The sequence below is a fragment of the Taeniopygia guttata genome, chromosome 14 (genome assembly GCF_048771995.1).
Source record: "Taeniopygia guttata chromosome 14, bTaeGut7.mat, whole genome shotgun sequence".
In the NCBI taxonomy this organism is placed as follows: domain Eukaryota; kingdom Metazoa; phylum Chordata; class Aves; order Passeriformes; family Estrildidae; genus Taeniopygia; species Taeniopygia guttata.
The window spans coordinates 14303293-14330189 of NC_133039.1; the positions used below are offsets into that span (position 1 = coordinate 14303293).

Below are 26897 nucleotides of genomic sequence, written 5' to 3' on the forward strand. Positions count from 1 at the left end.
GGGCAGAGCCACTCACTCGGGGTGACTGCAAATGTGCTCTGGCAAATACCAAAGGAGATCCTCCAGCTTCCCCCCGGAGTTCTGGGGACCCCCCTGAGGTGGCAAAGCACTGCCACCACCCTGAGCCACTGCTGGGAGGCTCTGATGAGGATGTCCTTCAGTGATGGCACCTGGGGTTAGCCCTGACCCTGCCCAAATTAATGATGATTAAGCTACATGACAATTAGCAGTGTTTTCACCTGGAGGAGGTCAGCAGGGACACCTTCCACTGTCCCAGGTTGCTCCAAGCCTCATCCAGCCTGGCCTTGGACACTTCCAGGGATCCAGGGGCAGCCACAGCTGCTCTGGGCACCCTGTGCCAGGCCTGCCCACCCTCCCAGGGAACAATTCCTTCCCAATATCCCATCCATCCCTGCCCTCTGGCAGTGGGAGCCATTCCCTGTGTGCTGTCCCTCCATCCCTTGTCCAAAGTTCATCATCTGTTAATGAGCAAACACCCCCCAAAGTTCATCATCTGTTAATGAGCAAACACCCCGCTGTTGGCTCATGCTGGGGGAGGCACCTGAGGGCTCATTTGATCCCCAAACAGCAAATCCTTACCCTGGGCTGCTCCACCGCTGTGTGATTTGTCACTGGGAATAACCAGAGCCCGCTCGCATCACTGGAGCCGCAGCTGTGACTCCTCATCCCTCTGCCTCCCGTGTCTGCTCCCAGCCCGCTGCTGCAGCTTCGAGGCAAACAGCGGATTTTTGCAAAATAAATGTGTTTTCTGGTGCGTTCAGCCGGGTTTGGGGATGAACCCCCCGCTGCAGGGCAGCATTGCAGCAGCATTGCAGCAGGAGGGAGGCACAGCTGCACCGCTGGTGATTTGGGGACCGCGGGGATGTCCCCCACTCCACTCACGACAAAAACACCTTCCCCAGCCCTGCCCCAGCACAGACCCCTCCGTCCCCACTGCCAGCACGTGTGCTGGGGGGACAGCAGGACCAGGGCCACCAGGCTTGTCCCATGGCTTGTCCCTGCCCTTGGAGCTCCCCTGGCTGGATGGTGGGACCCATGGGTGTCACAGTACTGTCCCCAAGGGGAGGGTGGCCCCCATAGCCCACCGTGCCTGCAGAGGGGCTGTCACCGTGCCAGCACCGGGCAGCACCCAGCCCAGGGGACAGCCAGGGGGACACCGAGCTTGGGGGTGAAGGACTTTCCCTGGGGCGGTGTGATGGAGGGACAGGGGCTCTGGGGGAGACTGAAGGGTCTGGATCCTTGATCCGGTCCCTGTGACCCACAGTTTGAGGGCTGGACCCCCATCCCTGTCCCCATGTGATGCACCTGGGGACCCTCAGCGGAGCCCCGTCCCTGTCCCTGTGTGATTCCACCGGGGACTCCCGAAGGGGCTGCACCTGGATCCCCATCCCCGTGGGACTGTCAGGGATCCCCGGCAGGGCAGGGCAGGGCTGGACCCCCGTCCCTGTGGGATTCCCGGGGGCTCCGCGGGTCCGTGGGGGCAGCGGCGCCGGGACCCTCGAGTCCCACCGGGCGTCCGGAGCCCCGGGAGGCGGTGCCGGCCCCGAACTCCCCCCAAAGCCCCCCAAAGCCCCCCCAAAGCCCCCTCCCGTCGGGGCACGGCGCTGGCAGGAGGCGGCTCCGCTGCAGACGCCGCTCGGTCACCGCCGCCTTCACCTCGCGGAGCCGGGGCTGCGGGAACAGCGGGAACAACGGGAACAACGGGGGCTGCCCGCGACACCGGGAACAGCGGGAACACCGGGAACAACGGGAACAACGGGGGCTGCCCGCGACACCGGGAACAACGGGAACAACGGGGGCTGCCAGAAACACCGGGAACAGCGGGATCACCGGGAACAACGGGGGCTGCCCGCGACACCGGGAACAGCGGGAACACCGGGAGCACCGGGAACAACGGGAACACCGGGAACAACGGGGGCTGCCCGCGACACCGGGAACAGCGGGAACAGCGGGAACAACGGGGGCTGCCCGTGACACCGGGAACAGCGGGAACATCGGGAACAAGGGGAACACCGGGAACAGCGGGACATCAGGGCTGCCGGTCCCGCGGAGCCGGGTAAGCGGGCGGAGGAAGCGGCGGAGCCCCGGGACCCCGCAGGCACCGAGCGACACCGGCTGGGGACCCTCGTGGGGGACGAACCGGTAGCTCCGTGCTGGAGGAGGGGGCCGGGCTGGGGTGCCCCGGGAGGAGCGGGGAGTCCCGGGGGTGGCCGGGCTGGGAGGGGTCTCGGCAGCAGGACCGGGGTGGGACGTGATGGGGCACAGCGGGTACGGGGGTCCCAGCCTGGCTGGGGCTGGGGGCACAGGGCACCCCAGAGACATCTCGCTGCCTCCTGTCCCTGCAGCCCCTTCCCGGCTCACCCAGGGGTGCCAGGCTGGGTGGCAGCGGTGGCACTGGGGCTGGCACGGTGGCGTTTGCTCCCCTCGGGGCTGGCAGCGGCGGGTGGAAGCTGAGCAGGCTCATCCAAGACTTGAGATCCATTTACACCCTGGCTGCTCTGCCTGGTGCTCCCCGGGGCTTTGGCTCCATCGGGGAAGAGCCGTGCCCATCCCTCCACCTCTCCCCAGGATCGGGGTCCCCGGCCCAGTTTGAGACGCAGCCCGGCACTGGGAGCACTGGGCAGGCTGGGAGCGGCCATGAGGGACACGCTTGGCGCTGGATCCCTGCGGAGCCTTGTCCAACTTGCCTGGCTGTGCCTGCTCTCCTCCGTGCCGGTGAGGGCCGGGCTGGGGCCGGGGGACAGCGGGGGTGGCACTGCCGGGCTCTGCCCAGCCCCGGGCTGTGGCTGCAGCTCCAGGGGCGGTCAAGGCGCTGAGGCTGGAGGCTCTGACCCAGCTCTGGGCTTGCAGCACGGCGGGGCCAAGGTGCTGGAGAAGACCTTCGAGGAGTGGCTGCGGTACCGTGACGAGTGCCTGAGGAGGATGGCGAGCGAGCCCTACCCAGCAGGTACCGGCTGTGCCCAGGGCTGGGGTTTATCCCTCTCCAGCATCCTCTGCTCTGGTCACCCACGGAGGGTGAGCCAAGGGGCTGACAAGGCTGACAAGGACCTCCACATCTCAGATGGGATACCCAGGGCTGGGATGTCCCGAGGGGCTGAGGCTGGTGTGGGGCACATGAGCCCATTTCAGAGTGGCATCGGCCCCTTCGGAGGTGCTGGGATAGCAGGGCTTAAATGTGTCTGTGCCACCAGCATCTGAGCTCTGGCTTTCCCTGTCCCTGCCCCTGGAAGGGCTGTTCTGTAACAGGACATTTGACATGTACGCCTGCTGGCCCGACGGGAGCCCCGGCACCGCCGTCAATGTCTCCTGCCCCTTCTACCTGCCCTGGTTTGAGAAAGGTGAGGATGCCCTCCTGCCATCCCGGAGCTGGAAGCCAGGGCTGAGCCGTTCTGGGGGTGGAGAGGCTCTCAGGGGTGCCCCTGACAGGGGCAGAGGGAGCCGTGAGCACACCAGGGGTAAGGGGAGCCTGGAGCTCAGAGCAGAGCAGAGCAGTGCCAGCCCGTGCCCTGCCCACGCCTGCCCTGGACCGGGGCACTGAGCAGGGTCAGATCCATCATCCCGGGAGAGGGGCTTGGGGGAGCCTGGGGGACAGTGCCGGTGCTTGGTGTCCGCAGTGAAACACGGGCTGGTGAGCCGCAGGTGTGGCACCGATGGCCAGTGGGTGACAGTGAACGGCAGCCAGCCCTGGAGGGACTACTCCCAGTGCGAGGACGAGCTGGAGGTCACTGCCGAGGAGGTGGGACCCTGGCTGGGACCCAGGGATGGCCAGGGCAGCCTGGCCGGGGGTGGACACGCACCCAGCTGGGCTCCCTGCGCTGTGCTCACCTGCAGGAAGGCGCCCGCCGGCTCATGGTGAGCTTCAAGGTGCTCTACACCGTGGGGTACTCGCTGTCGCTGCTCACCCTCATCTCCGCCCTGCTCGTCCTCACCGCCTGCAGGTAGGACACGGACACAGCCCCAGCCCCGCTCCCTCCCCGCCCTGCCGGCCCTGCCTGACCCCGCTCCCGCAGGAACCTGCGCTGCACCAGGAATTACATCCACGCCAACCTGTTCGCCTCCTTCGGGCTGCGGGCCACCTCGGTGATGGTGAAGGACGCGCTGCTGGAGCGGCGCTGGGGCGCGCAGCTGGTGCAGGTGGCTGACTGGGAGGCTCTGCTCAGCCACGAGGCAAGCGCCGGGCTGGTGGCAGCGTGGGGACCTTGCCCAGGGCAGGGCTGTGTGGGGTTGGTGCCCACACACCCCCAGACACCCGCTGGGGGAGCTCTGGGGGTGCCAGTGTTGCCCATGCACTGATGGATGAGGTCTTGGGGTACCTGTGTGTGGTCCCGGGGTGCCTGTGCTGCCCATGACCCGGTGGGTGAACTCTCGGGATACATGTGCACCTGAGGGATGAGCCCTTGTGCCACCCATGCCCCTGATGGGTGAGCTCTGGGGGTGCCTTGTGCAGCCTCTGGGCGAGCTCTCAGGGCACTGCGGTGCCATGGCGGAGCTCTCGGGGTTCTTGGGGTGCTGTGCAGCACCATACCCCCGGTGCATGAGCTCCTGGGGCGCTGTGGTGAGCTGTGGGGTGCCCCATGGGCACAGCCAGCCCCACGGCGGCTCTCCCGTGGCAGGCAGCGCTGGGGTGCCGCGCGGCGCAGGTGCTGATGCAGTACTGCATCCTGGCCAACCACTACTGGTTCCTGGTGGAAGCTGTCTACCTCTACAAGCTGCTCATCGGGGCCGTGTTCTCCGAGAAGAATTACTACAGGCTCTACCTCTACCTGGGCTGGGGTAGGAGCCAGCCGGGCGTGCCGTGGGGACGGGGACGGTGCCGGGGGCACCGCGGTCCCACCATCCCTGGAGGGTGAGGGGTGGGGGCTCTGCCACCCCGGGTGTCCCCCCAGCACGGGGGTGGGTTCTCAGCTCAGGAGGGTGCTTGGTTTTACAGGGTTTGCTGTGTGACTTGCAGGGACCCCCGTGGTGTTCGTGGTGCCCTGGATGGCCGCCAAGTACCTGAAGGAGAACGCGGAGTGAGTGGGGATGGATGGAGGGAGGGAGGGAGGGATGGACAGGGATGGATGGACAGGGATGGATGGATGGATGGAGGGATGGATGGATGGAGGGATGGATGGATGGATGGATGGATGATGGATGGATGGATGATGGATGGATGGATGAGGGATGGATGGATGGAGGGATGGATGATGGATGGATGGATGATGGATGGATGGATGGATGGATGGATGGATGGATGATGGATGGATGGATGATGGATGGATGGATGATGGATGGATGAGGGATGGATGGATGGATGGATGGATGGACAGGGATGGATGGATGGATGGATGGATGGATGATGGATGGATGATGGATGGATGGATGGATGAGGGATGGATGGATGGATGGATGGATGGATGGATGGATGGATGGATGGATGGATGAGGGATAGATGGATGGATGGATGAAGGGGGGCCTGCTGGGATGCTCAGAGGCTGCTGAGGGTCCCTGAGCCACCTGGCTGGGGCTGGAAAGCCCTTGGATCCTGCTGCCCCCAGCCCAGGGTGACGGTGCTGTCTCGTGCCTCCGCGCAGGTGCTGGGCGCTGAACGAGAACATGGCTTACTGGTGGATCATCCGCATCCCCATCCTGCTCGCCTCCCTGGTAGGGAACAGCCACCAGCCCCAGGGCTGGCTGGACAGCAGCAGCTCAGCCCCCAGCTCCCAGCCCTGGGCAGGCTGTGATCCCCAGGGGAGCTTCCAGCAGAGGCCAGGGGGGAGAGTTGGCCTGCAAGGACCAGCCAAATGCACAGGGGGTTCAGCAGTTTGCTGACCCCTGGTTCTGGGGGTTCATGAAGGAAGATGGGTGCTGAACCCCAGAGAAAGGGGCTGGGGGTGGCTCCTGCTGCTTTGTAGCCGGGATTTTGGGATGGCAGGAGAGGAGGAAGGGCAGCACAGGGGGTGCCATCTCCTGCTGGGTGAGTGTCACAGCAGGGTGGGGGTGCTGGGCTCTGTGTGCCCCTGCCCTGTCTCCCCCTCCCAGATCAACCTGCTCATCTTCATGCGGATCCTCAAGGTGATCCTGGCCAAGCTCCGGGCCAACCAGAAGGGCTACGCCGACTACAAGCTGAGGTGGGCCAGGAGCAGGGCAGGTCTGAGCTAACGGGATAACAGCACCTCCACACCCCCTACCCCTCCCCACACCTCTCCTCTACCTTGCACATCCTTAAATGACCACCCTGGGATTAACTGGGAGTTTTACTGTCCCCTTACTGTCCCCCAGGCTGGCCAAAGCCACCCTGACCCTCATCCCCCTCTTTGGGATCCACGAGGTTGTTTTCATCTTCGCCACGGACGAGCAAACCACGGGCATCCTGCGCTATGTCAAGGTGTTCTTCACCCTCTTCCTCAACTCCTTCCAGGTGAGGTGGGAGTGAAATCCTTGCTCTGAGCACACCACGGAGCAGAGATCAGGGGGTCCCTCTCTGAGCTTGCTCTCCCTGTGTTGCTTCCATGGGAAGGGCGGCACCGTCTCTGCCACCCTTTCTGCCACCTCCTGTGCCCTGAGCAGCGGTGCCATGGGGACCCCAGCCCTAAGGGCACCCAGGAGTGGCCTGGGGGGAGCCTAAGCCCATCCCAGCCCTAGGAGAGGGATGGGGGTGGGCTCACTGCTGCCTCTCCCTGCAGGGCTTCCTGGTGGCTGTGCTGTACTGCTTTGCCAACAAGGAGGTAACGTCCCTGCCCTGTCCTTGTCCCTGCCATGGCACCTCCTGCCCGGCTTCCCCACCCCACCCTGTGCCTGCAGGGAGGGCACAGCCCCGGATAAGCCCCTGCTCCCTCCCCTCCATGGCAGGTGAAGTCTGAGATGAAGAAGAAGTGGCAGCTCTGGAAGCTCGACCACCCAGTGCTCTGCTGTGCCCAGTGAGGTGTGACCAGCCAGGGCAGAGGGGCTGCTGGCCACAGTGGCCACAGGGCCTGGCTGGAGGGCAAGAGGCTGCAGGAAGCCGTGCTGGGCAGTGCCCACCTGGGATGGCCAGACTGGAATGTGGCTGTGCCACACTGGAGCTGCTGGAAGGGACAGCCCTGCTGTGACCCGAGTGGGGGTGGCACCCCTGGCTCTTACCAGGCACCGCTGTGTGGGCAGCGCTGCTGCTCCTCCCGCTGCCAGAGCACAGCGGAACCTGGTAGCCTCCCCCACGACCCCACCACACAGAGAACCCCTGGGACACCCACACCCACCTCTGGGATCTCAGCAGCACCCTGAGAGCTCCCAGACATCCACAGCCACCGTGTAAAGCTCTGCTCAGCGAGGGGCTGCTCCTCCTCCCACCCTCATCACAAACCCAGAACAGCAGCTCCCATCCCCTCCTCCTCCAGCTGCACAAACCCCTGGTTCCCCCTGCCATGGGCAGAGCCAAGGATGGAGCCTCAAAACTGCTCGGGAGTGAAGAATTTGAGAGCAGCAACTCACCGGGGCAGAGCCCAGCCAGCCTCCCCCAGGCCAGGTTCAGCATCCAGCCCAGCCTGCCCCTGCTTTCTGGAGGGAAAGCTGCATTTCCAGCCCGGCAGGAGCTCAGGAACCATTCTGCTGGCCAAAGGCAAAAATCTTGGAGTTTGCTTTCCAGTGGGGTACTAAAGCATCATCCCCCTGTGGATCCCGGGAAGCCCAGGAGCAAGGGAAGCAGCGGAGGTGGTGTGGTTTGAGCAGAGCTGCTCCTGTCCTAGTCCTGCTCTCCCGGAGGAGCCCAGAGCAGCTCTGGCCCACAGGAGCAGCACGGACACATTGCCAGAACTTATTCCCACCACATTCCCTCCTTTGCAATGCTCGAGTCCCCCCTCCAGGCAGGAGGAAGCAGCTGGGAGCTCCAGGAGATGCCCATGGATGCAGGAGATTTTCCAGACCCTGCCCCTTCCCTGACAGGCTGGGGGAGCCTTTCCCAGTGCCTCAGGGAGGAGCTGCCTCCAAGGCACAAAGCAAAGAGGCTGCACCAGCCTGGAGTCAGATCTTGGATCGATGGAACCCCCACGAGACCAATTTACACATTAACTCTCTTTTCAGATGTAAATAAATATTTATTTTTCAACAAGCAGAGCCTGCTGCTTCTGTCTGCTCCAGGGGAGGGAAAGGGCTGGTGGGCACAGAAGCTGAATCTCAGACTGGACTGGGAGGGAAAAGAAACTTAAAGCCCATTTCATCCCACCCCTGCCATGTCCAGGGACACCTTCCACTGTCCCAGGCTGCTCCAAGCCCCATCCAGCCTGGCCTTGGGCACTGCCAGGGATCCAGGGGCAGCCACAGCTGCTCTGGGCACCCTGTGCCAGGGCTGCCCACCCTCCCAGGGAACAATTCCTTCCCAATATCCCATCCATCCCTGCCCTGTGGCAGTGGGAGCCATTCCCTGTGTCCTGTACTCCATCCCTTGTCCCAAGTCCCTCTGCAACGCTCCTGGAGCCCCTCCAGGCTCTGAGCTCTCCCTGGAGCTTCTCCTCTCCAGTGAACAGAGGAGCCAGTTCTCTGAGCCTGGCTCCAGCAGCTCCCACTGCATTCCCACATCACCCACCCAGGCAGTCCCAAGCCCCTGAGCCTGCAGCCTCCTGGCAGAGTGGGCTGGAAAACCCTGTTTGCATTCCTGCAATAATAAATAGGGAACTTATTCACGATGCCCCAGCTCCCTCCAGAGATACCCACACAGCACACACAGGCTTCTCAGTTTTTATTCATTCATCCACATCAGCAAATGCTATTTTTCCTCAGACAGCTCACCTTAGGGTAGCACCAGACTCCTGCTGCCTGCACAGCCACCCTAGCTGCAAGGAATGCTGCATCACAGCCTGCAGTTAAGGAATTCCCTCCCTGCTGGGCCCTTGGGTGCTCTCACACCCTTGAAGCCTTTACACCTGCAGCCCCTCTTTGGGGCTTTTTTCCTTCACACACACACTGCCACCTCTCCCCCTTTTCCCAGGTATTCTGATGTATTGGATAGATCCTGGGATTAATTGGGATTAGATTAATCCCCCAAACCTCCTTGATTCCAGCCTCAGACTTAGCAAAGCAAGCCCCAAATCCCTGTAATCACCTTCCAGCCACTATTCTGCACAGCCCCTGTTCTGAGGGCACTGCTGAGCCAGAGCTTTGCCCTTAGGAGTTTTTTGGGGGGTTTGCCTTAACTTCAAGGGAAACAGCACTAACAACCCCATATAACTGCAGCCAGAGGCACCACCAAGGCTAGGGAGAGACCTTGGGACTCCCCAGTGACAGGGAATGAGGGACAAAGCCTTCAAAACTGTGCGCCCCAGCACAGCCTCAGCCCTCTGAGGAGTTTCCAGGAGTGCTGCCAAAGGAGAATTCCCTCTGCCTCATCCAAACTCTTCAGGGTGAAACTCCTGCAGCCTCACCCTGCAGCTGGCACTGGGTGCCCACATGCTCCATGGCATTGCTCAAGATGAAAAAAGAGTGCCCTGTGCTGAGGGTGGGAGGTAAGCATGGGCAGGAAGCAGCACCCAGAGCGGGGGGACACTGCCAGGCACAGCTGAGAGGGCCATACCTGCCTGGCAGTGCAGGCAGACCAGTTGCCACCCCTGCCTGAAGGGACTCAGAAGGGGTGACCAGCTGAAAAGATGGAGCTGGATGGGTTTTTATATTTGGGATCTGTGCCCAAAGTTCAAATACCAGAAAGAACACACAGTTCCATCCTCTTCCCAAAGGGACTTACCATGATTCATCAACATCATCACTCACTTCAAATTTTGGAAAATCACTTCAGATTTTGATTGTTGTGTTTTTCCCCCTTACAGGATTCAGGAGTAAACTGGAACAGTCACTGGAAAGCACTCTACACCAAGGTCCCTGGCACCCTCACCCACTCCCAGGGATAGGGCAGCCTCTTCCTGCACTGCCTGTCCTTGGCAATGCCCACCCACAAATGCCCTGGCAGAACTCTTCCCCAGCACTAAAGCCTGCACATCAAAGGCAGGCAGTGGTGAGGTAAAGCCACAGCTCTCTCTGGGCTGTGGTTCCTTTGCCCACGTCCCATGGGGCACAGAGCTATCCCTCTTCCTGCTCTGCTGCCTTGGCACTCCCCCGCTGGCCAGAGGCATGGGAAGCTCAACAGTCCCAGCTCTTCCTTCTCTCTCCCGGTCCTTCCAGGGGATCCCTGCCTTGCTGGGATCTTGGCCCTGGCAAACCAGGCCAATGACCTCTCCCTAGAGCACTGACCACAAAGCCAAGTTCTTGGGGATGGAGTAACAGTGATGTCCTGGTTCTGGCCAGGGCAGGGCTCATTTCTGCAGGCCCAGGACCTCTCCAGTACACAGCTGTTATTACTGTTGTTGCTGTAGCTGCTCCTTATCTCACTGCTGTTTCCCGTAAAATGCTTTTATTTCTACCAGTGATCTTCTCCTTTTGTGCCTCCAGTTCTCCTCTCCATCCCACCCCAGGGGAGAGGAGGTGAGGAGGGGGAGTGGGTGAGTTGGGAGTGTTTCAGTGAATGCCATTGCTAAACCACCAACGTGATCACACCCAGCTCCTGAGGACAGCAAGAACCCAAAGTGAACCAGAGTGGGCTGGTTGGAGGAACAGGCTTTGAAGCACAGATCTGGGGTGGCAGTAGAGCAGACATTCCAACTAGGAACAGGGCTGCAGTTTGAGCTCCACTGCAGCTCAAAGAGCCAAACATCACAAACTCCACTCCTTTCAACCCTCCACAACAAACTACCTTTTTTATGGCCTCAGATCCATTCTCTGGGCCAATCCCCATGGCACAGGAGGAGCCAGGGACACGTTTCAGAGGCTGTAGGGAGCTTGGGATGCAGAAAAGTATAATGAATTGATTGCTGTGTGCAACTGTCACCTTTCTACCACCACTCAGACCTGAACAACAAGGGCTGCAGGAAGCTTAAGGCAGACAAAACTTCTAGGCTTGGAGCTTCTCCTCCAAACCTAAACCTTTCAAACAAAGATCCTGGGAGCCTTGAGTCAGGCCCAAAGAGCAGCTGGTTGTTGTCCTCTGCTGTCCCTCATGCTCCCAGCTGTGTTCTCTGGTGGCCACGGCCTCCTCGGTGCCCTGCCAGCTGCAGTGGCCGTCGGCAGAGCCGTGGTGCTGCCGGCACAGCCCCGTGCTCCCTTTCCCAGGTACACTCAGCTTCCGGGTGGAACAGTCACCCGACGTCAGTATTCCTGCAGCCACCAGGAGAAAGGGGACAGTCACCCTCTGCTGGGACAAAGGAACAAGGGGGCCACAGATTCTCCAAAGGGAGAACCAAGCAGAGGGCACACAAGGATGAGGGAGAGCCCAGCCCTGGTGTGTGGGCTCTGAATGAGGGATGGTGTCCCCTCAGTGCCACAGCCTGGGATGGGCAGGGCGGTTGTTCCCACTCACCCTCCTGGCTTGGTTATGGCTTTGGCCAGCTCTGCCCGCTCTGCCCCAGGGCTTGGAGCTTTTGGAGGTTTTGAGTCACAGTCTGCAGAGCTTTTCCTGAGGACAAACCAAAGGGAAAAAGCAGCATTAGGAAGGGGCCAGGAAGCAGGAAAGAACAGGCTGCACTCAGCCACTGCTGTGCTGCCTTCCCTGCTCTGAGAACAGGGGTGTCTCTTCCGTCTGCAAGTTGCTGGGACAATTTCCTGTCACCAGGACACAGTATTAGGGAACCACTTCCCCAGCAGCTCTCATCACTGAGCAGGAGATGCAGGGACCACCCCCCACCTCTCAGCCTGGACCTGTCACCAGGGGATGATGCAGAGCCCAAGATCTGCAGCAAGAGCAGCACCAACTCCAGAGCCTGGAGACTTCCCTGAGTGAGCAGGGATTGTGGGGTCTCTCCCAACAACCACTCCAAACCACCAAACCCCACCCAGCCATGCCTCCCCCAGCACAAGAGTCCTTCCCACCTTACCCATCTCTCCCACACACTCTTCCAGCACAGCTGACAGCTCAGGCAAGCTCAGGGACTTCAGGGAAGGTGGCCACCCTTCCAGAACTGCAAGGACAGGGACACAGTTAATCAATCTCTCTGGGGCAGAGCACACAAGGGGCTGGTGTTGCTGGGAAGCATCCCCAGCCAAAGGGATTCCAGTTAGGGCTTCTGAATTACACAGGAAGAGAGCTGCCTGTGCCAAACTGAGGAGTTTTCTGGCAATTCTACCACTTCAGAATTTACATTTTTAGACTGGCTGCGTTGTTTATTGAGAGAACCTCAAAGGGATTAAGTGTAGTGGACAGAAATCAAGAGGATCTCTGCTTGTCTCACTTCTAAGACACAGGCAGCAAAGAACAGGTCACTAGGAGCATATCACAGGCAGCAAGATCAGAGAGTCTCAGAATCATTGAATGGTTTAGGTTGGAAGGGACCTTAAAGCCCATCCCCTGCCATGGATAGGGACATCTTTCACTAGACCAGGTTGCTCCAAGTTCCCATCAATCTGGCCTTGAGCACTGGATCATTGACCAACTCCTAGAGATAAGGAGCAGCTGGGTCAGGCCTGCTCAGCCAGAGGTTTGTCCCATGGATCCAACAGCAAAATCCCCAAACTGGGTTAGGGAACCAGCCAACCCTCTGCTTCAGGCCCTGCTCCAGTTTACAGGGTGGTAACAAACCCAAGTTGCAGGCACAGGTCCCTGAAGTAGAGCTGTCACTGAGGCCTGTGCTACAGCTCTGCATTTTTAGCCACAAATGCCTGCCAGACCCCAAAACTTAACTGAGAAACTCTGCAAGTTCCACTCCAAATGCCCTGAGAGCTTTAAATGCTTCTCCTGAGCAAGAATTCAACTCACTAAGAGTCTGGCTGCCCATCCATTCCCACGTGTCTGACTTTCAGCAAGGGAAGCAAGCAGGGGTTTGCCCAGGACTCTCCTGGTGCTCACCTGGGCGCTCCCCGGGCCGCCGGCTCTCCCCGGTGCCGCGCTGCTCCCGCGTGTCCGGCGCTCCCTCGCCCGCCTGCTCCGGGGCCAGCCGGGATGACAGCTCTGCCTGGCAGCTCCTGCCAAACCACACCAGAGCCATCAGCAGGACCCAGGGACGCGCTGGCAGTGACACTGCACACTCCTACAGCCTGCAGTACCTGCGTGGGGTGCCCGGGCAGCGCCTCTAAGGCCCTGGGGTACAACCTGCTCCTTGCTGCTTCCCGGGAGGAGGAAGTGGTGCCTCAGCCCAAGCCTGGGGTGCTGGCACTGCTCAGCTCCCAGCCACTGCTCCCCATCTGCAGCCACAGCCAGCTCTGCCCCGTGCACAGAGGAGCTGTGGGGGGACAAGATAAGGAAGGGCTGGGGTGAGCAGCAGGAAGCCCAAGCCAGGGGCTGTGTTGGTCTGTGGGAGAATCAGGCCCAATCCAAAGTTTCTAATGGGCAAAGGGAACAACTCGGGACAGGCATGAGGGGCACCTAGGTTCTCAGGCTGTCATCACCATCCCACCAATTCAAGCAGTGTACATTCAGAGCATGGCAGGGCCCTTCTACAGCAGCCTCAGCTCCTCAGTAAGGGGGAAAAGACAGGCTCTGCCCCTTGCAGTGGCAATATTGCTCTGCTAAGCTTCTGGAGCCAACTTCAGCTCTCCCTGGCTTGGCAGCCAGCAGACCCCACTCCCTTGGGCTAGGATCCATAAGCAGCAGGATTTATGCCACTTTCAGGGCTCTCCCTATTGTATCACTGGACAGAACAAGGCCCATGACAGGAGTCCAACTGTGGCACAGAGAAAAACACCGCAAAGGCAGTAAAAGGAGTGTCAGGAGGTTATTCAGATTATTCTGCCAGCTGTCACAGAGTTGCAAAAGAAAAATATTATTCACTTGTGAGTTACTGCACATCCTTTAGCAGGGTATGGGTTAAAAATTCCTTTTTGTATTCAAAAAGGTCCTGATCACCAAGTATTACCCTGGGTAGGCACAGCCTCAGCCTTTTTGTTACTTCTAGTTGAAACAGGAACACCCAGCACCCCCAAAAAGGCCACTTCCAGCTCATGCATCTGATCAAAACTTCACATGTGCTCCCATGGCTGTGGCTTTTCACTAGGGAAAAGCAGGCAGGATCCAGATGTGTTCATGTGCCAGGTGAGCTCTCCTGCCTTACCCTGAGCATCACCTGTAAAGCTGCCAATGTAACACCAGATCCCATTTCCCAGCAGTCTCAGTGTCACTTCCTGGGGATGACTTACTTGATCTGATCCAGCAGGACTCCAGCATCCTTGGTGATGGCCTGAGCCTCTCTGAGCTGGCACTGGATGGCATTCCAGGTCTCATCCCGCTCCATCAAACAGCTCTCGGCCACTGCACGCAGCTTCTGCTCCTGGCACACCTGGCCCTTCATCACCTGCACCTCTTCACACCTCTGCAGCAGAACACACTGGGGATCAGGCTGGGAGCACTGAACATCTCTCAAGTCCCTGCTATTTTAATGCCTTAAGCATCCAGAATGTTCCTTTCCAGTGGGAAAGGAAGCTGGATGAAGCTTGTACACTGAGTACAGGTTCTCTCCACAATAAGCCCAGCCCCAGTTACAATTCCCGCTTCCTCTCTGTTTACAAAGTTACTTATGAGTCCAAATTCCCCAAAACAACACAAGTTTGTTCACTGATGGCTGCATTACTTCACCATAAACATGACACTGCTGGGAAGGAGTAGGGATTTGATTCTTGCCCCTGGCTCCTATAGTTCTCAGCTGGATGGGAAACAGACACAAAGGAGCACCGAGGATGAGGAGTGGGTAAGTTGTACTTGTGCTGTTTGTACACCAAGTACATCCACTGTAAGCTGCGGCTTGAGGTGAAGGAAAAACCATCAGAGGCACAACAAAAACACAGCACTGATCACTCCCTGCAGGGTGCAGGGCCCTGAGGAGCTGGCAGCAGCCTCACCTTGTGCAGCTGGATGGCCAATTCCTGCATCTCTGCCTCCAGTCGATCAGCGTAGGCCAACTCCAGCGCGTCGCTGGGCGGGCGGGCGCTGCTGTGCCAGCGCGCGATGGCCGAGGTCATCTTCCTCTTGGGGCCAAACAGCCTGGGGGGATGGAACCAACACGGGTCAAGCCCTGCACCACCCAGCCCTGAGCCCAACAGGATGCCACGAGGACCTCTGCAGTGTCCTGGTCTCTCCAAGGTACCTCCAGAAGCAGGAGCGTGTTACAGCCGAGGACATGGGGATATCCAATTGTGTGGGAGGCAGCCAGAAGAGAGCAGCACTCCCCAGCTAAACCTTCCTGACCAGGCTGGACTTGGTTTGTAGGGGGAAGCCGGGACAGACAGGACAGACACTCACGTGATGCCTATTTCCTTCAGGTCACTCTCTGTCAGGGTCAGGAAGATCCGGAGGTCCACATCTTGCTCCTCAAACACCTGCAGGTACTTCAGGCACCCAATCTCCTCAAGGAATGTTGCCAGATCCTGCAGCCCAGACACAACAAACTTATTTACACCCTCTCAACAAAAGCATCACCAGTCCTCCTAATCATAAATATTTGCTTCCTCATGCTGTTGTAACACCTTTCTGGTTCCAGCAGCAACCACAACTTCCCGTGGTGGCTCCCTGCCCTTCTCCACAGTCACACACCAGGATTGGTCTCTACTGCAGCCATGCCTCTTCTAACAAGTGCAGAGCAGAATGACACAGAATCAGCTAACTCAGCCCACTCCACTGCCAGGTTTGATAGCCCACTCACAGGCCTGAAGGGTCTAGGAAACCCCTCCAAGCAACAGCAACATCTCAGCGAACAGCTCCTCTACAAGAAATTGCTGTTTCACAAGCATTTAAGTTTGGAATACAAGGTGTTTTGGTAACCTGGGAAAAGCCTCCCACACCTGGTACAGTGACAGAGCCTGCAGGACAAATCTGTGGTTACCTGGGGCCCTGTGTAGGCCGGGGGCTCAGGAAGGACCAGGTGCTGGCAGCAGCCCCCGGTCTTCCCCAGGCAGTGGCTCCACTGGCTGTCACTGTTGCTGTAGCGGGTCTTGCCCTTAAAGCTCTTGGCTTGTTTCCGACTCGGGGGGCTGTTGGTGTGATCAGAGTCCTGGAAAAGAAAAAACACGCACAGAATGGAAAGGATGATTGTGCAGAGATGTCAGGATTGGGGGCCTAACAAGTGCAGGCTCCTCTAAGACCTAAAGGCCCTTTGTACTGCAGCCCCAGAGCTGCCTTGACCCATGTGAGTAGCCTCCAACCTCTTCCCCTTCCTTGATCTGCCTGTCCCTGGAAGAGCCTTTCCTCACCCAGCCTGGTCCTACAGGTTCCCATGGGAGCCGAGTCTCCCAAGGGTGAAAGCACTGCGCAAGCTGAAGGCAGAGAAAAGAAAACCCACCTCATTGCTTTCCAAGGAGCCTTCACTGCTGACTCCCGGGATTCTAATTAGGCATTCACTGCTGCTGCTGCTGCTCCTGATGGTTCCCAGGCTGTTGCTGGACAAAGCGCTATCCTCTGGAAAGGAATAGGAAAAAAATATTGACGTACAACTTCATTACATTCTGGTTTTATTACACCATTACCAGCAAAACCTCCTGGAGGTGTAAAGGAAGGCAAGATCCAGAGCAAGGCTTCATATGCAGCGGTCAGGATACAAGATGACCCTGAGGCAGAGATTTCACATCTGATCCCCAGCACTCATCTTTCCCCAATTCTGTTTACCACCAGAGACACTTCTGGAAACATGCATTTCTGTCTTGTTCCCACCCTCCTTCAGACTATTTGTACAAACTGATGAAATGACCACACTGAGCTTTATCTTCTATAGCTGAACCATCCCAGCCTTCCCTAAGAAAGCATCTTAGTGAGAAAGGAAGCCAAGGCTGGACTCACACCCAAGTGAGCACTGCAGGCTGGACCATTTCTGAGGCAGTGACTTACCCCTGCTGCTGCTGCTGTCCACGTCCAGCTCGTTGATCGGGGAGGTGACGTCCCTGTTCCGGATGACACCTGACGCACAGCTGGCATCATTGAAGGTGACATAGCCCTGAGGGGGCACCTGCTCTGTGTGCAACAGGAAGGGAGAACAGAGATTAGGATGCAAGTAAATCAGGGAGGCTCCTGCAGAAAATGTTACTACTTCTGGGTCTGAAAACAACCAAAATGAGAGACTCTGCTCGCAACTGACAAGTTCCTTCTAAAAACACAGAGAGCACCTGAGAAATGCAGGTTCCTGCAGTTCCCTCACATGACTCCACAGCACATGTACTTCATTTACATGCTTACATTGAAAATCAGAGAAAACACTTTATAGCAGAGATGTACCTTAAACAGCAGCTTCCAGCACTCCCTCTCCTTATACTCAAATTATGAAAGGGGAGAAACAGCTTAGGAGAGTAGCCCTGCACACCCTGCAGAACCACCTCCCCCCCCTGCAGCTGTGCTAAAGCACCAGGAGAATCCCACTGGCATTTAAGAAGCTGACAGCATCATTCCAATACAGCCTGGGGGATAACACAGACTCGTGTTTAAGAGAATGAACTGAGTTTTGAACATGCTTTTGAGTCCATAATCCTGGTTATTCCAGGCAACCAGTCTGAGAAATACCTATGACAGACAGTGAAACAAACCTCCGAGCACTGCATCCAGGATGTCTAACTGGGATCATCTTTCTCTTGGCTTATTGCAAAGGTTTTGAAATTTCATTTTTAGAAACATTTCAAGCATCAGGGAAGGCAAAACACACAAGTTCACTCTTATGATCGATGATTTCTTGGCTGGTGTGAGCACCTCCCTGCCATCAGCTTCAGAAGGAATCTCAAACTTTTGAGCCTGCCTAAAAAGGGAAACTGAACTGTTCTCAAGAGTCACGAGAACAGTAGTTGAGGTCAGGATAGAAAAGCATCCCACTTGTCAATATCCAGCCTTGACAAAAGAGTTCAGGGGGGTTTCTTTCTAACCCAGACACTGGATAGTGAACACCTTCATACAAAGCTATCTTTGTTCTGTACAAACCACACATGAATCCCAACAAATTAACAACAGATAGCAGGAACAGCTGCAGATCTGTTGAGGTCTCAGGGGACTGTCCCTCAGGCTCCCATCTCTCCTCACCATAGCAAGACTGCTTCCATCTCCCCATGCCAATTGCTGTGATCTTGGCCAAGGCCTGGGGCCCCTCATGGATGCTGGGACCCTTGGTCCTACGAGCAGGTCTCTGTCTCTGGGGAGCAGAATATGATTCATCTGAAGAACTCAGCTCCTCATAGTTGCCTGTAGTTCAAACACAGGTCATTAGCAGCACAGGAAATCATTTGCCTGTTTTACTTGCTACTAGTCCTATAAGTGCAGTGGAAAGAAAAAGAGAAATGTTGAAGAGTAAGGGTGAAACAGCTAACCTAGGTCAGAAAGGGGCCAGCAGACAAGAGTTGTTGGATTCGTGCCTCTTCCATCCTCAGAAATGCTGGAATTTCCAGGACAGACCAGGTAGCACTACCCATCTACACAGTATAACATACTTTCAAACTATCAAACACCTCACTTCAGGTCCTGTCTTAAAATGAAGAAGGTCAAACAACTGTTACCTGGACCTCTGCAGAAGACCTTGGGCACTGGGGCTGCATGCAAATCTATCAGCCCCACAATCTTGGTGTGGCCATACTTCATGGCCAGGGTCCGTGCTGTGGCTCCAGTGTTATCTCTGACATCTGCCTTCACTCCCTGCAGAAAAAATACCTGGTTAACTGCACACATCAGAGAGCAGTGTAAAAAATATATATGTATATTTAAAAAACCCAAAAAATGTCTTAGCTCCTCCATCAGCAATACAGGCTCATCTTTGACAGACAGTTCAAGCTGCATTAATACCCTGAATGCCTTTCTAGTTATCCCCAGTCTCTCCAATTCCTGAATGCCAAATAGCCCAGGGCTCTGCCACTGGGAACAGGTTTGTTTGATCTGAAGTGTTTTGCATTGCTGCCTCCTTCTGGCAGTAAGCTGGACCAGTCAAATGGGATTTAAACCAAACTGTGTAAGAGCCCTGCATGCTCATGAGCTTTTGGATGCAGATGTCCAGTAGCCTGAGCATGCAAGCCTGTAAACACAATAGAAAAATTACAGCTTCAGTTGTTTTCTAATTCAGTCATATCTGGACAGTCAGATCTCACTTCTATTCCTGCAAGGCCAGAGTAAAATCACGGTAACACCCTGCAGAAAGCAGATACCTTGAAAACAGCCCTGAAAGTCTGGGACTTCAGAGGTGACTGTCATCAAGGAGCAAACATAACACTGTCAAAAAAAAGCATGGTGTCAAATTTGTGCTAGCTCCTCTGAGGGCTGGAACCAGACTTTCAGCTAAACAGAGAACTGCCAGGACACTTACATGATTGAGAAGGTACTGAACAATTATCTCATGGCCAGAAGCAGCTGCTTCCATCAGAGGTGTGTATCCATACACTGGCTCCCTGGGGAGAAAACACACATGTGGACTGCTATAACCACAGCTGAAGTTTTGCCATTTCCTAACAGAGCATTTCCACCCCTCAACCTTTGTTGATCACAGACTGTTATGTACTGGCTGTCCTGTTGTAGAATTAATTCCCTGTAGAGATTCGGTGTTCCTAAACTGGCTGCACAGCAACAGATTACTCTTCCAGCTGCAGATCTGCCTTTAAGAGCTCAAATCAGTTTTGCAGGAGCTAATAAAATAAGAACCTCTTGTTGCCCTCATGCAATTCCATGTGCATAAATGTGTGGTGGTCCCTAAGGCATGGGAATGCAGGGCACACTTCAAAAACCAACCTGAACTCTGAGTATATAAAAAAATCAATAAAAAGACTTATGAAGTGCACTTGAGTTCAGAAGGTGTCAGTGTTTAGATGATAATTAAACAGCAGTAAACCTAATTTCCCTTGATCTTAATTGAATAAACAGTGACAGCATGGGCAGACTTCAATTCAGTTTGCAGCTCAACTGTCCCTGTATTATCAGTGCCACATCCTGAGGTACAAGGACAAGACAAAAGCAGCTATTTGTTGGAGTGTGTTCATCTGCCACCATTTGCCTTCATACTGAATGATAAATAACAACAAAATGACAATAAAATGACAGATTCCTCCTTACTTGCAGTTGGCATTTGCCCCATTCTCCAGTAAGAACTTGACCATCTGCTGGTGCCCAGCGCTGGTGCAGTGGAACAAGGCAGTCCAGCCATGGATGTCCTTCATCTCCAGCTCTGCCCCTTGCTGCAAGAGAACAGACAATATTCCTTACTGCATGTGCTCTGCTCAGGCTTTCAGACACTGCCTCTTTATGCTGGGACATGAGTTTAAATTAAATCCCACCACAAAGCAGACCTCACAACAGAACACAAAGTGGCAGCTTGTGGATTATCCCACTCTGAGCATTTAAACCACGTGCTGTGGCTTTACCTGTGTTTTATGGGATACACACCTGTAGAAGGAAGTAAGCAACACTCTCATTGCCACAGCTGGAGGCCAGCATGAGGGGAGTCTGGCCTTCTGGGGTGGGGATGTTCACGTTCACTCCTGCTTCCAGCAGCAGGTGCACGATGTTGTCATGGCCAATGTAGGAAGCGTACATGAGTGGGGTCCAGCCCCCACAGTTCCTCTGGTTCAAATCCAGGTCTCCACTAAGAGACAGAAGAAAGAAGTCACGTGAACTACTGTGCTGGAGCTGTGGACCACTGCTGGCTTCTGCAGACTCTTGTTGTCATCTAGCACTGAAGCCTACATGGGAATTTCTACCAGCTCCAGCACAACCTGCCCCAGATCGCAGAATCACAGAATGCTTTAGGAAAGAAGGGACCTTAAAGGCCACCTTATTCTACCCCCCCTGCCATGGCGGGGACACACCTCCTACTAAAACACTAAAGAGGTCATTTTTATCAGATTTGCTCCTGGAAGCTTTGTGCCAAGAACCCTTTGGGAGTCCCAGTGACAGCCACACCTGCAGCAGGTGGCACCCAGCCATGCCCCAGCCCCTCTCACCGCTGGATGCACTCCTGCACCACTTGGTACTGCCCGACAGAAGAGGCGGTGTGCAGGTCCAGGGGCACGTCCAGCTCCTCCCGGCACAGCACGGGCCCCACCCCGTGCCACATGGAGAGGCTGCGGCTCAGCAGCTCCGACTCGCTGGCCTCGTCGCTCAGCTCCGACATCCTGCCCTGAGGAGCCAAACCAGAGCACAGCACTCAGCTGCTGATCCACGTTTTCCATACAATTACAGCTCCAAGCTGCCATTGGCTTGCAAGGTGAGCCCAGCTCAGATGTGTGGGGTTTCAAATTCTTACCTCAACTTTGATTGACTCCTCAGCCCGAAAAAATAACTGCTGCTGAAAAGACTTTGCTGGAAGTTTTCTCTTGCTGTAGAGAACTCTGGGATTCCAATACACTGGAAAAATAAAAGGCAATAATGCTAAACCCCACCTCTTTCAAATCTCATTTTAAGACTGCAGTAGCAGTGGCTTTATTTCCTCCCTGCCTAATCCAAATATGCCTAAGGTAGCTTTGAATAAGCTTGGCAAGAAAAAGACTAAACATCTATTTAAGAGCTGAAGGTAGGCTTAGCGTTTTACAAAAGGATGTAATTCTTGCTCTGCATGTTTTATAATGCAGGGAGAGAATTAAGAATTCATGTGTCAGACATTCCTGGTCTTGTCCATCTGTCTTGCATTACAGGATAGTCCTGATTAAATTAAGACACAGTCATTAATAATGACAGCTGCCCACTGCTCCCGAAAACACTCTGTCACCTGAAGAGGGTGCACCCTCCACTGTCATCAGGTTGTAAGCAGATTGTTTCTACCATTTATTGTTTCAGCCCTTCAGAGGCAGCCCAGCCTCATCTCCGTAAATCCTGGAAAATGCTGAAACACTGGGGGCAGCAGTGCACTTACCCATCCATTATCCAAGCACACCCCCCCTCCTGCAGACACAACTTAATTACACAGCTCCTCCAGCTCCAGGACTGCCTGAAAGGTTTATCCCAGGCCCAGCCTTGGGGAGCAACTGCAGACCAATCATTTGAACCTCTCACAGGAGTGTTCTTCACTCGATGAAGAGCTCAGCACAGCTGTATCCAGCAGCTGAGGGCTTCAGCTGCAGCTCCAGGACACAGAATCCAGCCCCCAGCACAGAACCCCAGAGTAGCTCCAGTTGCAAGGGACCACTGGGTGTCCCTCCCTCTCAAGCAGAGTCCTCTGAGCATGTTACATAGGGCTGTGTCCAAGTGGGCTCGGAATATCTGCAGGGAAGGAGATCCACAGCCTCTCTGGGCAGCTTGTTCCAGGCAATCCCATGGGAATTGCTTTTCCCTCCCTGTAGGCCTCATTACATCCTTTTTTAGGTGCAATTGTTAACAGGTCAGCCACAACAGGAACCAGAACGTCTCATTTTTGCAGTGTACCATCACTGATTGACGCAGCTAGCACAATTCACAGCTGCTGGAACCACACCAGGTTCCTGAGGTGGGTGAGAGAAAACATTCCTGGATCCACAACACTCGAGCTCAATCCTACCCACATCTGTTGAAAATACACATAACACAAAGCTTTTCATCTTTTAACACTTGGACTCAATCACCTTAAAGGTCCTTTCCAAGCTAAGGGATTTTACCACGAGCCTGTCACTCTCGGGCACATTAAAACCCATCAAACAACCTCAGAAAAGCGAGGCAAGAGGCACAAAAGCCCCGAGCAGCCACATCAGGGAGCACATTTCCCCTGCCAGGGGCTGTGCCCGCCCAGGGCTCGGCCCGGGCACGCTCCGCTCACACCACCACGCACCTGAGGCGAGCCCAGCGGCTGCCAGAGCGGCCGCCACACGGCCGTTACCGAACATGTCACAGCAAACGGCTGCGGGGTCGTTATCCCCGCACCTGCCTCCCTCGCGGCCCTGCTAGCAACGCGGCCTCAGCATCGCAGAGTACACCGAGCAGGAAGGAAGCAGCGCGGCCACGGGCACACGGAGGACGGGAGTGCCCGGGGCCGGTCCCGGGGGTGAATGCCGCCGTTCCCCGCCGCTGTCCCGCCCCAGCCCCGCCGCTCCCTCACCTGCGCCCGGTGAGCGCCGCCGCCGGAACCAGTCCCCAAGCGCAAGGCATGCCGGGAGCGCCCCCGCCCTCACGGGCGGCGAACTACAACACCCAAGAGCCCCCGCGGCGCCGGGCCAATGGGAGGAGCCCGTGCGAGGGGCGGGGCGCGGCGCAGCCAATGGCGTTGGGGCTGGTGGCGGGCGGTCGCACGGAGCGGCCCCGAGCAGCGGCCCCGCGGCTGTCCCGGCCCTGCGCTCGTCCCGGTGCCGCCGCTTCGCTGTGCCCGCGGCCCGGCCCGCCCGGCGCTGAGCGGGGCTGTGGGCGCCGTGAGTGAGGGCAGGGGAGCGGGGCGGGGCCGGGAGCCGCGTTGCCATGGGGACGGTGGGCGTGCGCCGCCATTGCGGGGCTGTGAGCGGGGTCCCTCAGGCGAGCCCCGTCCCTGGCCCGGGGCTCAGCCCCGGAGCCAAGCTCTGCCTCCCACCATTGCGGCTGTCCTCACCGCTTCTCCTTCCCGGCAAACGTCAGTTCTGGGGACAAGGAGAAGCTCAGGGTTTCAAGTCTCAGAGTCATGGAGTCGTTAAGGCTGGAAAAGTACTCCAAGATCATCAAGTCCAACCTTCGACCGACCGTGCCCAAGCTCTACAGAAAATGCCTGTTGTGCTACTGCTAAGAGTTTGTTTTGGACACATAGCACTGTTTGCTCCTACAGAAGATGCTGCATTAGCTGACTGACAAGTCAGATCAGTGTCCATCTATAACCTTGGGATATTTATCTCAGAATTTGGCACAGGGAGCCACACTAGGCAGTTTGTTTTATCCCCATGGGGCTCCTCTGACCCTTGGGAAGTTCTGCTCAGTGTCAGAGCACAGTGCTCCAGCCAGGAGGATTTCCCTGTTTGTTATCTAAGTGAAGTTCAGGCATTGTCTCACACCAACAGAACCACCATAGATGAGGCCTATGAAGTATCTACAGAAGCAATTTGAAAGTTATAAACTTCCCAGGGGAATAGTTGAGTTTAACTTCACGTTTTGAGGCGTGTTTGTGGCCAATGCAGATAACAGTGTCAGTTACTCACAGTCACCAACCTGCCATGGTCCTTGTGGGTCTCTTCCAACCCTGGATATTCTGTGAAACCTCTGAACCAGAAATCATTTGCTGTCATGTTTGACTGCCCAGAACACCATGTGATTGTAGCATAAAATGTAAAGTTTTTCTGCGAGAGTGAATGATCTGACCTCTTAGCTCAGCTGCAGTTCCTACTGTGCTGTCTCAACTTCTCGTGAACAGGAACAGGAGGAAAGAGTCCACTTTATAAACACTTTGAGTGGTCAAAATCAATGAATGTGCCTATTCTTAACTGTTTTTAAAAATAAAAATCCAGTGAAAACAAAAGTAAACATGAATCTCATGGAAGGTTCTCTGCCCATGGTAGGTTGGTAGAACAAGAGAGTCTTTAAGCTCCATTCCAACCCAAACCATTATGAGATTCCATGACTTTGTGATCATTTTATCTATCTTTTGAGTAGGGAGGAGGGGAATGTGAGGGAAATTGGGAAGAGGAGTCAATCCAGCTGAGAGCAGAGGTGTCAGCCTGCCTTTGTTGTGTTCCTGTCCCATCCCTGCAGGCAGAACATGGGAACAGGCTTGCAGAGGACACAGTTACAGCACTCTGGCTGAGAATAAAAAAAAATCCTTATAAATGAGGGGCTAAACTGCCCCTGGGGTGTTTGTAGTGAGCAGGGCAGAAAGCTCTTAGCCCTTTCTGAACTCAGGTGGAAAGGAATAGCTCCAGAAATGCAGATTTTAACATTTCCTGCTGGGTGTGCTGGGAATTCCTCTGCTCTGGCCACACACACTCTCTGGCCACACACACTTTGTCCTTGTTTTGAACTGATGTTATCTCATGTTTGGAGAGGTGTCCTTAAGCTCATCTTTCCTTTTCTTGAAGGGAAGCTGTTCTAATGGCCTCAGAAGCACAAAGTGAGGATGCAGAACATGCAGCTGAGCCTCCTGCAGCTCCTGTTCAGGGGAACAGGACATTCCAGTGGGGAGCCTTCCTAGCTGCAGTGAAAGACCACCTCCCATCCCTGGACTCCGACTCCTCCACAGTAAGCACTGAAAATCCCTCTGGATCATGGGAAAAAAACTCTCAAAAAGCAAGAGCAGGTGACCTTATGAGGCATTTTGAGGTGGCTGGTGTGGTATCCTGGGTGGGCTGCCTGTCCTCACTACAGAACACTGTGTGTTAATCCACAGCCTTCTGGATTATCCTTAATTACCCAAGTGTAATTGCCGCCTCCTCTCCCTGTATTCTTTGGATTCTGCCCCATCTGCAGAGCTGCCTCCAGCCCTGGGGCCCAGCACAGACTTGGAGCTGCTGAAGCAAATCCAGAGGAGGCTCCAGGATGAGCAGAGGGATGGAGCAGCTCTGCTGGGAGCCAGGCTGGGACAACTTGGATTGTTCAGCTTGGAAAAGAAGCTTTGGAGTGATCTCATTGTGGCCTTCCAGTGCCTGAGGGGGCTCCAGGAGAGCTGGAGAGGGACTGGGGACAAGGGATGGAGGGACAGGACACAGGGAATGGCTCCCACTGCCAGAGGGCAGGGATGGATGGGATATTGGGAAGGAACAGGGTGCCCAGAGCCACTGTGGCTGCCCCTGGATCCCTGGCAGTGCCCAAGGCCAGGTTGGACGGGGCTTGGAGCAGCCTGAGACCATGGAAGGTGTCCCTGGACATGGCAGGGGTGGATCTGGATGGGTTTTGAGGTCCCCTCCAACCCAAACCATCTCGGGATTCCATGATATCATGAATTATTATGTACTTGAGGCTGGTTCTCCACAAGACATGTTGCTTTTCTGTGCTTTTTACCTGCCAAAGAAGCATAATTGCAGAAATCTTTTCATATGAAGTGTGAGACTGAGAGGTGTTGTGCAGCATTCTTGACTGGTACAGGTTTTCACTTGCTGGGTCTGGGCCAGGCTGTTCTTGGCTGCTGAAATCTCTGTTCACAGGACAGCATTGCTCTGGTGCTCTTCTCTAGTCCAAAATGCTCTGGCATCGACTTTTCTGAGGGGATAACGTGTCTCAAGATTTGATTATTAGTGGCATTTTGTCCAAATCAGAACATCGTGTTAATTTTCAAACATGTATAAACTTGAAAAACATTTTGAACACACAAAGAATATATTTTATCCCAACTTAGTGTAGCCATTAATGGTACAGGGGAAGATTGTGAGATGTGAAAGAGCCAGAAATGCCTCTAGTGGGTATTTATTATTTACCAATGATCCAAAGCAGTGTGATCTGCTAGATAAAGTGTTGATGGGGATTCCATGACTTGGATGCTGCTCTTGGATCTCTCACTGTCATGCTGGACAAGCCACATTCCCTCACTGTTCTCAGTTCCTTCTACCTACACTCTTATAATTATTTAGAACAACCCTTGCCTGTTAACATGTGTCTCTGTAGTACAGATGAAGGCCCAACACTGAAATTATTTGTAGGTTTACTTGTTGAGTAAATTACAACCAGGCTAAGCAGCTCCAGATTTTGGTGCCAAACACCACTGAATAACCCCAAATTTTTTTCACTCTTTACAATCTCCAAATTCTCTGTTTCTATCCCACATGGAAAAGATTTCCTGCAGAAGGAACTGAGGCAATCTGTCCGGCACTTCATTTGCATTCAAAAGATCTGGTTGTGTAATCCCTGTCCTGCTGAGGCTGCAGTTCCAGGGCTGCACCTTTGTCCGAGGAATTTCTACGTGGGAAAGATCGAGAGCTGTCACCTGAACGTGCTCTGCTCCCACCTCCAAAAATGGCACTCACAAATGTGTTTTATGCCCAGAAGCCCTTTCATTACCCTGATATGCAATTTATTAACAGGAAAGATGTTCTGATGCAGTTGGTTTTGTGTTAATGACACCAGAGTGGATTCTCTGCAGTGTGAATTCCAAAAATGCATA

General features: G+C 55.5%; 3 protein-coding genes across 12 annotated transcripts in view; 2 read left to right on the forward strand and 1 right to left on the reverse strand.

Moving 5' to 3' along the window:
• The first annotated feature begins 1347 nt into the window (after positions 1–1347).
• On the forward strand, positions 1348–8086 carry LOC100228308 (glucagon receptor-like). Its single transcript, XM_030284422.4, has 14 exons — positions 1348–2077; positions 2590–2736; positions 2872–2968; positions 3252–3359; positions 3636–3757; positions 3853–3959; positions 4032–4188; positions 4635–4794; positions 4973–5033; positions 5595–5664; positions 6043–6131; positions 6283–6421; positions 6687–6728; positions 6853–8086. The coding sequence occupies exons 2-14, from the start codon at positions 2659–2661 to the stop codon at positions 6922–6924; spliced, it is 1302 nt and encodes a 433-aa protein (XP_030140282.3). The 5' UTR covers positions 1348–2077; positions 2590–2658; the 3' UTR covers positions 6925–8086.
• Positions 8087–8696: 610 nt separating this feature from the next.
• Positions 8697–23025, reverse strand: ANKS3 (ankyrin repeat and sterile alpha motif domain containing 3). 4 transcript variants are annotated; one of them, XM_012576732.5, is made up of 18 exons: positions 22953–23025; positions 21192–21292; positions 20890–21065; positions 20333–20531; positions 20003–20124; positions 19263–19344; positions 18466–18601; positions 17996–18154; positions 16823–16945; positions 16281–16396; positions 15825–15992; positions 15245–15369; positions 14845–14986; positions 14146–14318; positions 12860–12975; positions 11892–11975; positions 11378–11473; positions 8697–11175 (listed from the first exon to the last, which is right to left on the reverse strand). In XM_012576732.5, exons 3-17 carry the CDS (start codon positions 21057–21059, stop codon positions 11391–11393), a joined length of 1998 nt encoding a protein of 665 aa, XP_012432186.4. In that variant the 5' UTR covers positions 21060–21065; positions 21192–21292; positions 22953–23025; the 3' UTR covers positions 8697–11175; positions 11378–11390. The 4 variants fall into 4 exon arrangements, 2 of the variants coding, with proteins under 2 accessions (XP_012432186.4, XP_030140281.4); XM_030284421.4 differs by lacking the exon at positions 22953–23025 and adding an exon at positions 22686–22827 and having other exon boundaries at positions 11037–11175; XR_012058245.1 differs by lacking the exon at positions 8697–11175 and adding an exon at positions 13057–13232 and having other exon boundaries at positions 22953–22983.
• A 97-nt stretch (positions 23026–23122) lies between these two features.
• DNAAF8 (dynein axonemal assembly factor 8) overlaps positions 23123–26897 on the forward strand; it is an 89343-nt gene continuing 85568 nt past the window's right edge. For all 7 annotated transcript variants that reach the window (XR_012058246.1, XM_072935534.1, XM_072935535.1 and 4 more), the window contains exons 1-2: positions 23123–23259; positions 24883–25042. Coding sequence is in view for 6 of the 7 variants with exons in the window: in XM_072935534.1 (XP_072791635.1) it covers positions 24896–25042 (147 nt within the window). In the remaining variant the exon portion in view is untranslated. The remainder of the gene's footprint in view (positions 23260–24882; positions 25043–26897) is intronic.